The sequence below is a fragment of the Aegilops tauschii genome, chromosome 7, assembly GCF_002575655.3.
Source record: "Aegilops tauschii subsp. strangulata cultivar AL8/78 chromosome 7, Aet v6.0, whole genome shotgun sequence".
Lineage (NCBI taxonomy): Eukaryota > Viridiplantae > Streptophyta > Magnoliopsida > Poales > Poaceae > Aegilops > Aegilops tauschii.
This window is the reverse complement of record NC_053041.3, coordinates 119,298,950-119,311,750: the sequence shown is the minus strand read 5'-3', so window position 1 is coordinate 119,311,750 and position 12,801 is coordinate 119,298,950. Positions and strand designations below refer to the sequence as shown.

Genomic DNA, 12,801 nt, shown 5'->3' with positions numbered 1-12,801 from the left:
AGGCCATAGAACTCCAGGAGCCCGTGGAGGAATGGATGAATTGGAAATCCAAGCCCCCTTAATAAGTAACAGACGAGGCATACCCGCTCCCCCATGGACGGGCTGGGAAAGCTCTCCGCTTGCTCCCCACCGTTATAGGTGGCGAGCACGGCTCGAACGGGACCATATACGCTGGAGGGAGAAACCCCTGGGTATGTAACTCTACTAATTGGCCGTGAGGGACGGAACACTTCTTCCAATTGCCGGGCCTAGGGCTACGGGGGCGAGAGGAGGAGCTGCGACGACCGGCCATGTTGGAATGGATTTTTTCCGGGCGTGCTCCGATGGATACTCGCTGTGGGAGGATGGTGTAATCTGGATCTGAGAATCCCGTCTCTTTAATAGACGATTTACCCACATGGCTAGGGTGGCAATTATAAAAATGCCCCGACTTCTCGCATTCGCTCGACGCATGGAGAATATCCATTATTAGGCGCGGAAGCCAAGGAGTGCAACATTTATGGGAAGCCGGACACTACTCAAACAAGTACTCAGGATTTGGAGAAGAACCCGCCTTGCAATGCCGAAGACAATCTGCGCGCCGGACTCATCGTCATTGAAGCCTGGTTCAGGGGCTACTGAGGGAGTCCTGGATTAGGGGGTCCTCGGACAGCCGGACTATATCCTTTGGCCGGACTATTGGACTATGAAGATACAAGATTGAAGACTTCGTCCCGTGTCTGGATGGGACTCTCCTTGGCGTGGAAGGCAAGCTTGCTAATACGGATATGTAGATCTCCTCCCTTGTAACCGACTCTGTGTAACCCTAGCCCCCTCCGGTGTCTATATAAACCAGAGGGTTTAGTCCATAGGACAACAACAATCATACCATAGGCTAGCTTCTAGGGTTTAGCCTCCACGATCTCGTGGTGGATCCACTCTTGTAATACTCATATCATCAAGATCAATCAAGCAGGAAGTAGGGTATTACCTCCATCGAGAGGGCCCGAACCTGGGTAAACATTGTGTCCCCCGCCTCCTGTTACCATCTGCCTTAGACGCACAGTTCAGGACCCCCTACCCGAGATCCGCCGGTTTTGACACCGACACTCGCCTCTCCTATGGTCCGGCCGGGTTTGCATTAAGAAGCCTGTTAGTTACTACTCTCCATCGCGGTGAGGCATATTTCCTCGCAATCCCTCCTCCTATTTCGGTCCGTATGTTCCCAAATTGACTATAAAATAACGGAGAGCGTATATATGTGCATTATCTACCTTCCTAATTAGTACATATAAGCTATATTAGTTCCAATAAGTTACTACCGATTTACAGATCGCGGGCGCCCGAATCACACAAACTTAACAAATTAGTCGTACATTTTCTAAATTATTGCATGGCATGTTTAGACAGCTTCATACCAAGTTTTTAGTTTTATGCTTATCCTCGTTTCCCGAGTTTCGCATGTGTTCTCTGTAGATGCCGAGTAGCAGCGACAACACTCATGCTTCAGGAGATGTATCTTCATCTGATTCCGACAACCCTAAGTCTTCAGCAGATTGTGAGGGATCAAGTAATCTTGAACGGGATAGAGCTGTAGCAATTACCCTTCCGGCCAGGACACGGAGGGACGCTCCAAGGAAGCCCACACACCAGCCTAAAGGTGTATATGAAGTAACCAAGATCGATTTAAAGTCTTGGGCTCCAGCTAAACCAGATAAAGCACGCACGAGGTTCAGGAGTGTGTGTGGATTTGTTGGCAGGGAAAGGCTCAACATTAATCTACTGGGGTTTCGGAAGGCTGACACGGAAACACGACGAAGGATAGTCCGGGAGATTATGGATCACTTCAACGTTCCAGAGCAGTGGAGAATGCAGGTGGAGCACACTTCACTGAAGAAGGCTAGGGATGCTTGGAGAAACTGGAAGCACGTTTGTACAAGAAGTACTTGAGTGAAGGCAAGGACCCAATCCCCATGTACCCCCAAATTACTAAGGCAGACTGGGCAGAATTCAAAAGGGTCAGGGCAACTACAGAGTTTGCTGAGAAGAGTGCCAAGCAATCGGAACTTCAGAAGAAGAACATACACCCCCATCGTATGGGTGTGGCAGGATACTACGGCATGAAACCAATATGGGACCAAGAGGACAAAGAAGCAGTAGCGGTGGGTGGGCAACCGGTCTTTAGTGAAATCAGGGGCGAACGCGCCACAGACTACTTGCGGGCACGTGCAAAGAGGCGTGACGATGGAACTTATTATTTTGAAAACTCACATGACAAAGAACTGTATCAAGTGATGTTAGAGGCTTCCAAGATCCTTGGAAGGTTCTTCAGGAACTCAGGGCCATGTGACATTCTGTCCGATGCTCTAGAAACAAGAGAGCCCCCTGGGCATGCAAGGGGTATAGCTTTTAATGTCTCGCACAAGAGGGCTTTCACACTCAACAAAGAAGAGAGGCTCATGATGAAAAAAGCGAGGAGTGAAATGAAGCAGAATGAATTGTATGAAAGGTTGAGGAAGGACATGTATCCAGCTGTTCGAAAAGATATTGAGGAGTCAATGATGATGCAGAAGACTCTAACACTAACAAATAGCCAGCAGATGGGAGGGGAGGCGGGCATGGAGGATGCTGCTTATTGCGCGACAACACCGCACAAGAGTAGATGTGCATCAGCTGACCCCAGCGACACTGAGACTGCAGCTGCTCATGATGATGCTATATCTGATCTATCTAGAATGAAAGACAGACTGAAGGGCGTGCTTACACATTATGAAGGTACATTAAAATGTGCAACAGCCTGGGTTTGCCGACCCTTCTTGGAAGAGGGCCTCTTGTTGGACAGTGTGCCATTGAAGCCGGGTTGTGTGAAGTACCACGTGACTGAAGTAAAGCCTGGATTCAATGAATTTGCCCTGAAGAATGTCCTAGGAGACTTTGATGAGCAAAGGACCTTGGGAGAAACACTGTTACATCACATCCAGTGGCCACGAAAGGAAATAGAGTTTATCGATGAGATCCCTGAAGCCCCGCCAAGAGCAACCAATGTCGCCCCTCAACCGTGACGCTCTCCTTACCACAGCAGCTCTCGCGTGCTTCCCCCAAAGAACCTAATACTCGTAATACGGCGGCTGATGCATCAACCAGTGATCAGCCGACCCGACTTTGTGCCATACAGGCCATGTCATCCTCCGCCCTAGAGCAGCCAGTGGCAAGGCCTAAAATTGCTGAAGACGCACCACCGGTCCAGATGCCGGCCGCTGAAGCAGCGGGGGGAGACGCAGCTGCAGCACATGCTCAATAGACCAACCTGGTGGAACAGACTGCTAAGCAGTCTGATGCTTCGGAAAAGCCTGCTAAGCAGTCTGTAGGTCCAGAACCTACTGCTCATCAGTCCGTTGGTCCGCAGTCGCGTGATCAGCATACCAATGCGTCAGCACTTCCTGCTCAGCGAACCAACGCGTTGGCACGGCCTCCTCAGCACACCGACAAGTTGGCACCACCTATGCAGAAACCCGACATAGCTTCAATGCATGGTCAGCAGTCCGATGCCTCTGCTCCTATAGCCCAGCAGTCTGTCACAGCAGCACCGCCAGCTCAGTGGTCTGGCATAGATAAACCATCTGCTAAGCAGTCCGTCGAAGCTTCACCATATGCTCGACAGTCTACCTTGCAGCCAACTAGACGTTCTGCCAGAAATGCTTCAAGTACCAAGAAGGAAGCGGCCAAAAAGGCGCACCCGCGAGGAAGCACGGTGGGAGAGCGAAGAGGAAAGAGAACGATTGCCTCTTACTTAAAGCACTCTTTGCCCAGAACCAAATTAACTGCAGGTTGTTTGAATTGGGGAGTAATATTATTTCTAACGGCATGGATGATGAAGAAGTAGATTTGTTGCTTGCTAAAAGTAAAGCAGACGTACTTCAAGCACGCAATTACGTCCATGGCTAGCCATTTCTTGTTGGCGAATACTTTGATGAGTTCAGCTCCAGTTGCCGCGAGTTACATGAATATTGCATGGATCTAATGGCAGCAGGTCATCATGGTTTGCTAGTCCACTACAACAGAGATCATTTCCGACACGATGCTGGTTCCATCAATGTGAGTTTCGAGGACTTACATCTCTTCTTCAACTTCAACGAGCTCGATGCCACTCTTGTTAGATGCCTGATTTTGTAAGTACTTAACAAACTCTGATCAACTTCCCCATACAAGGCTGTAAATGATAAACAGCTAACTATATTTTATTCCTCTCAGGGGATTGAACACGCAGAGAAGAAAAAGGGAGAGTGTGTATTTCATAGATCATGCATTAGCAAATGGTACAACATTAGATGGTAAGGACCTACGGGACTAGGCCATTAACACGGTCGTCCGTCTCTTCGAAAACACGTCCCATGCAGAATCATTTCTCTGGCCATATCATGAACGGCAAGTCAAGTAAACAACCACGCATACACTGAATGTCTTTCAGATTTCGACATAATTCGTAAGTTCATGGCTTTCTTAATATGTAGCGGTCACTGGATATTGGTATTCATTGTTCCAAACAAGAACACAATTTACTACATGGATTCTTTCAGAGAGTCAACAAATGTTGGGGATCTGACGCATCTTCAGCAATTCATGGATAGGTATTGAATTCTATGATGTTGAAATTAATTTGCATTCATATCTGGTTCAATAATTGATGTTGTCAAAATTCATCTTCATTTGCAGTGTGCTCGCATTGTGGAAAACTAAACCAAGGAACCTGTTCAAGAGGGAACTACCTCTGCAGCACGAGATCGTTTCTCCGGTAACACACCGAAATCCGTTATTTTCGGAAAATTTATCCAATAGTCTGCAAATACCTTTTCTTGTGCTAGTCTAATGTTCAAGCTTGTAAATAAACCTCTTTCTATTTTTGTTCAAAGAAAAAATAATACATCTAACACCGGTTAGGTTGTTCCTAACAGGACAAATACATGACTAATTCTGTATAAAAAATTTCAGTGTCCTCAGCAACAAGCAGGGACCAACCTTTGTGGATACTATGTTTGCAGACACATGATCTCCATCTGTAAATCTGATGATAGTTGTGACGATCCTCGTGAATTAGTACTAGTAAGTCTATCTTAATTAATATCTTCTACTCCACTCATATGGCACATTCTGATCTTAAAAATAATGCAGCTCATCTTAGAACCGAGGACCCCTGAACCGCTCCCGGATGGTGAATTGCTGATGGTTCAGAGATTTATCAACGACTTCTTCCTGAATCACTACATCAATCCCACTGGTGATAATGAAGATTTCAGCATGCGTTTTCCTAAAACATTGAGTAAGAGTTAGCCGCTAAACATATATGCATGGATCCATTGTTTTCCATCTGATGAGGTCTTCGTATTTCGTATACTATGATTAATTATGTAATGCATATGTTTATGGACAAATCATTGGAATTTAGCTACCATATGTTCAATTGCAATTGTTGCGAAATCTGATGAATGTTCTTCCTGTGGACACTATTTGTTCAATTAAATATTGTGGCGAATTTTCTTTTTGCGTACCGATTCAAAATGGGATATTTTTGTTTTAACCTGGCAATTGGTCCGCAGACGGTTCAACTGAATGAGTGTGTGCGATCCACATCGAAAAGCATACGTCAATCGTAGCAGAACCGTCGGTGATACACAGCAGATCGCAAATGATTTGCAGCGCTACTACGTTTGCGTAGGGTCTCCGGAACCGTTTGTGATATCATGGTATCGCACACGAGAGCTCGGAGTAAACCGTGCCCAATGTAAAATACAATCCCAGTCGCAATTTTTTTCAGTAAACGTGTGGGATCCCAAACGAAAAGCACACGTCACTCTTGCCGCAACCATCAGTGATACACAAAAAATCACAAACGGTCTGCAGCACTTGTATGTGTGCAAAGGTGCTCCTGAACCGTTTGTGATAGAACATTATCGCACACAGTAATTGTTGGGAAACGTGTGTGATGGAATCTTGCATGGCAGACGGGTTCCGCAGAAAACACGTGTGCGATGGGGCACATATCGCAAACAGTTCATATGTTGGCCCGTGTGCCTTACATACTGTTTCCCAAACGGTTCATTACGACACTCCATTTGGTTTCACTGCATCATTAGAAACGTTTAATCACCGATCCCACACGTGCGAAAGAATTTAGTGTGTGCTGCATCGCACACGATTACACTTTGCAAGGCCTCTGGATCATGGCTCCATATCCCCGACGGTTTCTGGGTCGTGTAGGAAGGACCCCCTATCGCCCACACTCACTTGACGATGGTTCTAAATGTCGTCGCGGAAAGGGGTTAAAAACTATGTGTATCGCACCGACGCGTATCGGTGTATCTATGATGCATATCTGTTAATATAATTTCTATATAATAAAGCCAATGTAAGTTCTTTTGAGCTATCATGCTTTCAATGTAATAGGATATATAACACAATGTGTACCTAAGTATCAATAATATTGGTCCTCAATCACTCTCACTTACATGGTTTGAATACTCGGCTCGCTCTCGCTCTTTGCGCCATGGGCGCAACGAGTCATCTAGTTTGAATATAGAGTCAATTTCCCCCTCTAAGAAGACACACTCAATAACCATCTTGTTACGCGTCATCTAGAAGTTCCAGGTCATCTCCGCGAACAGTAAACAAAGAGGCGTCTCATCATCCTGGTCTGGTTGGCCCGAGTTTCGAGAAACTCTGCTAGGTTCAGGTTATGGTGTCCTGGACTAGTGGGTACTCACCATGTCAGTCTCTCGACCAGGTGGTCCGAGTCAAGGACCTCCATGTCGGTGCACTAACGGGCCATCTCTAGAAGGCCCATGGTGCATAGACGAAATGTTTTGAAGACTTGGTGTATACTCGAAAGACTTAGATGTCGTCTATACCACGATCTACCATATACATAGTCGACTTATCTATAACCCTAGAACCCATGGTAACTATATAAACCAGGGTGGTAGGGCTCGTAGATGACATTAACAATCTCGAGGTAGATAAACCTGTACTCTGTACTCCGTCACAAATCAATAGTATCAAAAAGCTGGAGATAGTGTATTATCTCTATGAGAGAGCCCGAGCTTGGGTAAAACATGCATCCAATGTTATCATCACATCTAGGCTACTAGCTCGGGACCCCTACCCGAGATTCGCACGAATCGACCACGTCAATGGTGGCCCATGCAGGTCTCACTACGTAGCCACCGCGAATCAATGGCGATCAACATGGGTGAGCATATGGGTTCTGGCATGACCTTTATGCCAGGCCAGATCTTTGTTTTCGGGGGCATCATGCTCTTCGCTGACTCAACCGGCCATCTAGGCTAGGATGAGAACCTTGCTCCCGGCTAGGTTATGAGATTTGACAACTTGGAGTATACCACGAATTCTTGTGGGGATCTGGCCTTCTCGAGTTGGGTGTCAGACCAGATCGAGGGACAGCAAGACATGCCCATCCCAAATCCGATTTAAGATAAGGATTAGGGCGAGTAAGAAAACCTTACATCGGACCTGGTCACAATCCGGGATCTGATGACGCAGCTCAGGTGCCCGACAACCGACCTGACCTCGCAGGAAGACCCTAGATCTATGTCAGATCGTATCTCGGTAAAACTTCCCCTAGCACTGAGGTCATGTCAGGTCAGGCTTATGAGGACTGCAGCAAAACCGTTGTGAATGAGATGATATATGGGATTCATAGGCTTGCAATAATGGATGGCCAACCCCCTGTTTATGATCGGATATGGGAGTCATGTGGGAAAAGGTCGGATTTTTTGACCCACCAGCCACCCACCTAGTTGCCAATATTGAAGACCTAACCGAGGTCCTACTGACGGTGTTATACCATGCGACCAACTTAACCTCCAAGTTGATGCAGCGGCAGCCCTAGATTGGATTTCTCTCTCTATAAACCCTAGCCTCATCGAGTATATAAGTGGCTTCTAGGGGGCTCTCGTTCCCATGTACCTCCCGAAGGAACAACTCATAGTCGTCCGGCCTTGAAAGTATTGATCATAGTCGTCCGGACCCACAAGTACCAACCTTAGTTGTCCGGCCTCGCAAGTATTATCCTGGTCCACAAATACCAATCTTCGTCGTTCAGGCCCACAAGTAACGATCTTAGTCTTCCGGGCCCACAAGTAACTACCTTGGTCTTTTGGGCCCACAAGTACCAATCATAGTCGTACGGGCCGAGAAACGTATTCACACTAAAAGAAACTCTAATTGCCTAAAAATATTTCATGTGTTTATGTCAAAAATACCATTTCCCTCAGTCTTTTCCAAATTTTTCTACCCTTGCTAGCCTATGGCCCCCGGTCGGTAAAAAACAAAACAAAAAATCTTCCCCATGATCTTATCCCACCCGTAGCAATTGCCCCTCCCCCAAATTTCCTGCTCCTCTCCCCCATGATGTGTCTGTTGTGATCAAACTAATTGGATATTGGATTCACTATTGGTTGTTTTTGTAGAGAAAGGAGGTCAACAAATATCTATTGCATGGGGAGTAAACCTCTTTGAACAGGTGGCAAATGAAGTGTTTGGAGCTGTGCGGGGCTAGAAACCAACACACTTAAGGCTATTGGTCTTCGGCCGGATTCATTGGCTGTTTAGCAGGGCCATCTCCAGAAATTTGGGGCCTCGGGTAGAAACCAAAATCTGGCCCAAAATATTGAACAAGTCACATAACAGAAGAATTAATATGCGTAAACCATACTGTCACTTTATTATATAATTTCCAGTCTGTTTTATTTGTACCTTATTTAGGCATATATCAAATACTATGCTAAAACGGTAATGTGATCGCAAAGCAATGAACGAACCTCATGTTCTACCAAAAAGGACCATCCGTCTAGTATTTCTTGGAATATAATCTTCAATCATATCTTCGTACTATATCATCTCCAAGACATCAATTTCTGCATCATGAGCCTCAACCTCCTATTGTATTATCATCACCACCATTATCAACATTAACATCTGCAGTGTGATTTTCATAATCAAGTTGGAAATCTCACTAAATATCTATCAAGGGTAGTCGTTTGAGTTCGAGCCTCAACTGCCACTCTTTGTTTTGCAGAACCAGAATCATGTTTCCTAATTCTAGTAGACATGATGATTATTCGGGAACAAAACCTAACAAATTATAAGTGATTATTGATCAAACAGAATCTAATTAGATTCATATAGTAATGATCGCTAGATGACTCTAGATCATTAAAATACAAAGAAAATAAATTGATAAAAAAAACCTTGCTCTTGGATATTAAAACACGGTCTGTGGTCTAGCGTGGATGTGTTTAGCTAGACTGGGCTGCTTGGTTGGATGTTGCTTCATGTTGGATTTTATTTTATTTCCCTTAATGGAAAGGTCTGGGTTCTTATTAGTTACAGCCACAAGTTGGTGGACTATCTAATTTGAGCATGCCTCTTCCTATACTCAACTCATTTTTCTTGACGAAAAAGTGTGTGTCTATATAGTAGACACCATGCGATCAAACACACTAATGAAATATATATGACAAACTATTAACATGTTACAAGATTCAGAAAAATATTTCTAGCATGGACTCAAAGTGTCATACTTCCCCGCAAGAAAAAAGGTCGATGTGGTAACAAGGCAGCCTCACGGGAAAAGACCGGTAATTAGGTTAAGTCTGTGTTTCATTTTCGCTCACACCAGGTTCAAGTTGCATCACCAATAAGATGCCCTTTGGTTGTTTTTGTGCAGAAAACAAAAGAGGACCTTGCCCGAAACATAATACAAACACATCGGGGATATTGAAAAAAAAATTAACAAAGCCATCACACACTGTAATTAACAAATCAATTGAATCATCACGTAAGAGCAGATTGAAAACAGGCAGGCATACGTGGTGTCATAATATATCTCTGGGATAACTCAGCTGCATTGGTATTTATATTATACACTTGCAATTTGCACTGTAGTCTCGGACAAACGACAATGGTTCACAAAATTAAAGGCAATCTCAGACTCTACTACCTAACAAAAAGTACTACTAATTAACATCAGACCTGTTGAAGTATCATCCAGTATTAACTACTCAAAATCTTTAGGGCTAAAAACCACGCCAAGCTTATTTCTCAATGGTGACCGAGACGTCGCCACTGGTAACGGCGTTTTTGGTGAGGACGGTGGGCAGTTCGACGTTCTTGCCCTTCTTGGGGGTCGATCTGTAGTAGTACCCGTAGAGGATCAGCTGGACGAGGCCGAAGATTGTACCAAGGGCATTGGGGATCTGCACAGAATTTAAAGAGGACATAACAGTTAGATCGAACCACGCTGAGGAATTCTTGATTGTAAGTCTGGATGGGTTTGTGACTTTTTTTTATCCAATGTCTATGTACATACCGTGATGTAGATGTCAAACTTGATGAGCGCATAGCCCGTCCAGCAGAGACCGTTGAGGAAGTTTACCAGCGACAGGAAGAATGGCATGTACTCCACACTCTTGGTCCTGATCACTTTACCCTGCAAATAAGCAGTACAATATTACTATTTTCATCTTAAATTTTTGAGTTATATTAGTATTTAGTACACTCGTTAGTTGGTAAAAGCGTCCGTCATTAACAATTAGCCTGAGCTAGTAATTCACCCTGTAAAGGAAGTTTACCTTTGAGATAGAAATAAACCGTAGGCTTTTTTGATTAAAAATATATGATGTAGCATATTGTAGAAGAACTTGGGTGCGTGAGAGGTGAACAACTCAATTCGAACTTCTTTTTAACAGGGTTTTGGCACGAACGTTAAAACATGAAAGGTGGGTGCATCTTTTAGATGGACATAGATTTTCAAGCAGAATCACAACAAACAAGGTGTACTACTTAACAAATTGAGATGTGCCAAAAGCATCTACTAGAATTTTAAAAATAAATTATAGGAAGGTATTTTTCTAGACAACGCATCATTACCACACCATACGTGCACAACGCAGATTAATTAGCCACCTGAACTAACAAGTTAAAGCGGTTATCAAAGATCGCGGGTCGACGATCCATAAGTTGGGGTGGTGTACGTACCATGATGGTGAGCGGGGAGGCGTACATGATGGAGCCGAAGATGACGCAGAGGATGCCTACGATCATGGAGCGCTTCTCGTGGGTGTGGGCGCCGACGAGCACACCGGCCACCACGGCAGCCATGAACGCCGCCTCGATGGCGAGCACGCCGAGCATCTTCCACTGCACGCACAGCACAGTCACATGGCATGGGTTAGGGGCATGCAGGAGGATCTTCTGTACAGAAACTAACGCCGAAAAGAGACAGTAGGCCGGATGAGGGGGCATTAGGAGGGTTGCACGTACGTACCCTTGTGTTCTTGGCCGCGTAGATGATGAACATGATGATGTAGGTGCCCTCGATGACGAGGCCGATGCCGTTGATGGTGAGGACGAGGGTGCTGTTGGGGTGGACGACAGGGAGCCCGTAGAAGAACCAGAGCAGGCAGTTCATGAGCGTCGCCAGGTAGGGGTCCGGCTTGAACTCCTCCACGTCCTTGGCCTTGTAGATACGCCAGAACGTCGGCCTGCGTACGCACAAGCAGAAAACGAGCGTCAGATTCATGCCCTAGCAACCACCTTCCATCCATGAATACATTGCCGAGAGGAAGAGGAGGAGAGGGCTTACACAGGGGAGAGGAAGAGGCCGAAGGAGATGACATTGCCAATGATGCCCACGATGTTGCGGGCCACGACGGCGGAAACCATGATGCTCAGCAAGATCGATCGATTGCTCGGGGGAACAAACGACTTGAGGAAGGTTGGTTGTGATTTGTTTGGGGCGTGGGTGGCGGAGCTTATATAGTAGGGGGTACGCCTTCGCCTTCCCCAAGTTATGTCCGATGAGGATATTGTTAAGGGTGGCCAAACTTTCTGATTTGGGTGCAGACCTTATCGAAGTCCATCTCTGGCCGTGCTCCCATACAACGGCCGGCCGTGTCAATTTCTTCCTCATCACCTAGCCAAAGGATCGCCCAGCTAGCTACTCCTCTTCCACGTAACAACTCCTACTCGATCCAATTATCCCCCGACAGTCCTACGCAAATAAACAATGTCCTCCTCTCCTGCAAGATCGAGGCAAGCCGAGGAGGGACAGCAAGACGGCACTGTGAGGAGCCAGATCAAGGAGAGGCAAGATAAGGATGGCAGCGGCAGGGGGGGCATAAAGTGCAGCGTATGTACAGATGGGTTGAGCACTCACTGCGTTTGTCCATGATCATGCCTACTGTCTTCATCCAACGGCGCTTGCAAGGTAAGAAGAAATCTGTGTGCATCACCTACCTTCAAGTGGAGAGGATTGATTTTTTCTGCAATTGGTCAAATTGGATGTAAAAAATCAACTTTGCATGCTTACATGAAGCTAGATTCCTGGAAAATAAGTGTTTTCGCACAGTATATCAAAATGAAACTGCTAATTATTAAGTCCCATATGTTCTTTGTGTCCTGATCTTACCTTCAGCACCTGATTAACAGAATACGTGTCTCTGATGTCGTAAATTCGATCTGAATCTTGACAAAAAACGAACACAAAACGATTAGGAGGGACTGTCTATGCATTACGAGTGCATTGGGAAGGGAAACTGTGTGCTATACAAGTTAGTGCCAGTGGGAAGGCGATCTCTTAAGGAAAAAGGAGCTCACTTATCATCGATAGAAGACACTGAAAAGTAGTTCATAAATAAGTGATGGAAGGGCTGGGTCTCAATTATTTTCAAGAGGCCATCATGTTGACAAGAAAGTTGCTGCTCATCCTATTTTTACAACCAGAAAAATGCAATTCTACGAGAAAGT

General features: G+C 45.5%; 1 protein-coding gene across 3 annotated transcripts; it reads right to left on the bottom strand.

Moving 5' to 3' along the window:
• Positions 1 to 9,864: 9,864 nt before the first annotated feature.
• Positions 9,865 to 12,801, bottom strand: LOC109752737 (bidirectional sugar transporter SWEET6b-like). 3 transcript variants are annotated; one of them, XM_040394730.3, is made up of 7 exons: positions 12,464 to 12,801; positions 12,212 to 12,317; positions 11,639 to 12,074; positions 11,321 to 11,537; positions 11,032 to 11,193; positions 10,364 to 10,483; positions 9,865 to 10,250 (listed from the first exon to the last, which is right to left on the bottom strand). In XM_040394730.3, the coding sequence occupies exons 3-7, from the start codon at positions 11,716 to 11,718 to the stop codon at positions 10,089 to 10,091; spliced, it is 741 nt and encodes a 246-aa protein (XP_040250664.1). In that variant the 5' UTR covers positions 11,719 to 12,074; positions 12,212 to 12,317; positions 12,464 to 12,801; the 3' UTR covers positions 9,865 to 10,088. The 3 variants fall into 3 exon arrangements, with proteins under 3 accessions (XP_040250664.1, XP_040250661.1, XP_073359468.1); XM_040394727.3 differs by lacking the exon at positions 12,464 to 12,801 and having other exon boundaries at positions 11,639 to 12,116; positions 12,212 to 12,406; XM_073503367.1 differs by lacking the exon at positions 12,464 to 12,801 and having other exon boundaries at positions 11,639 to 12,071; positions 12,212 to 12,406.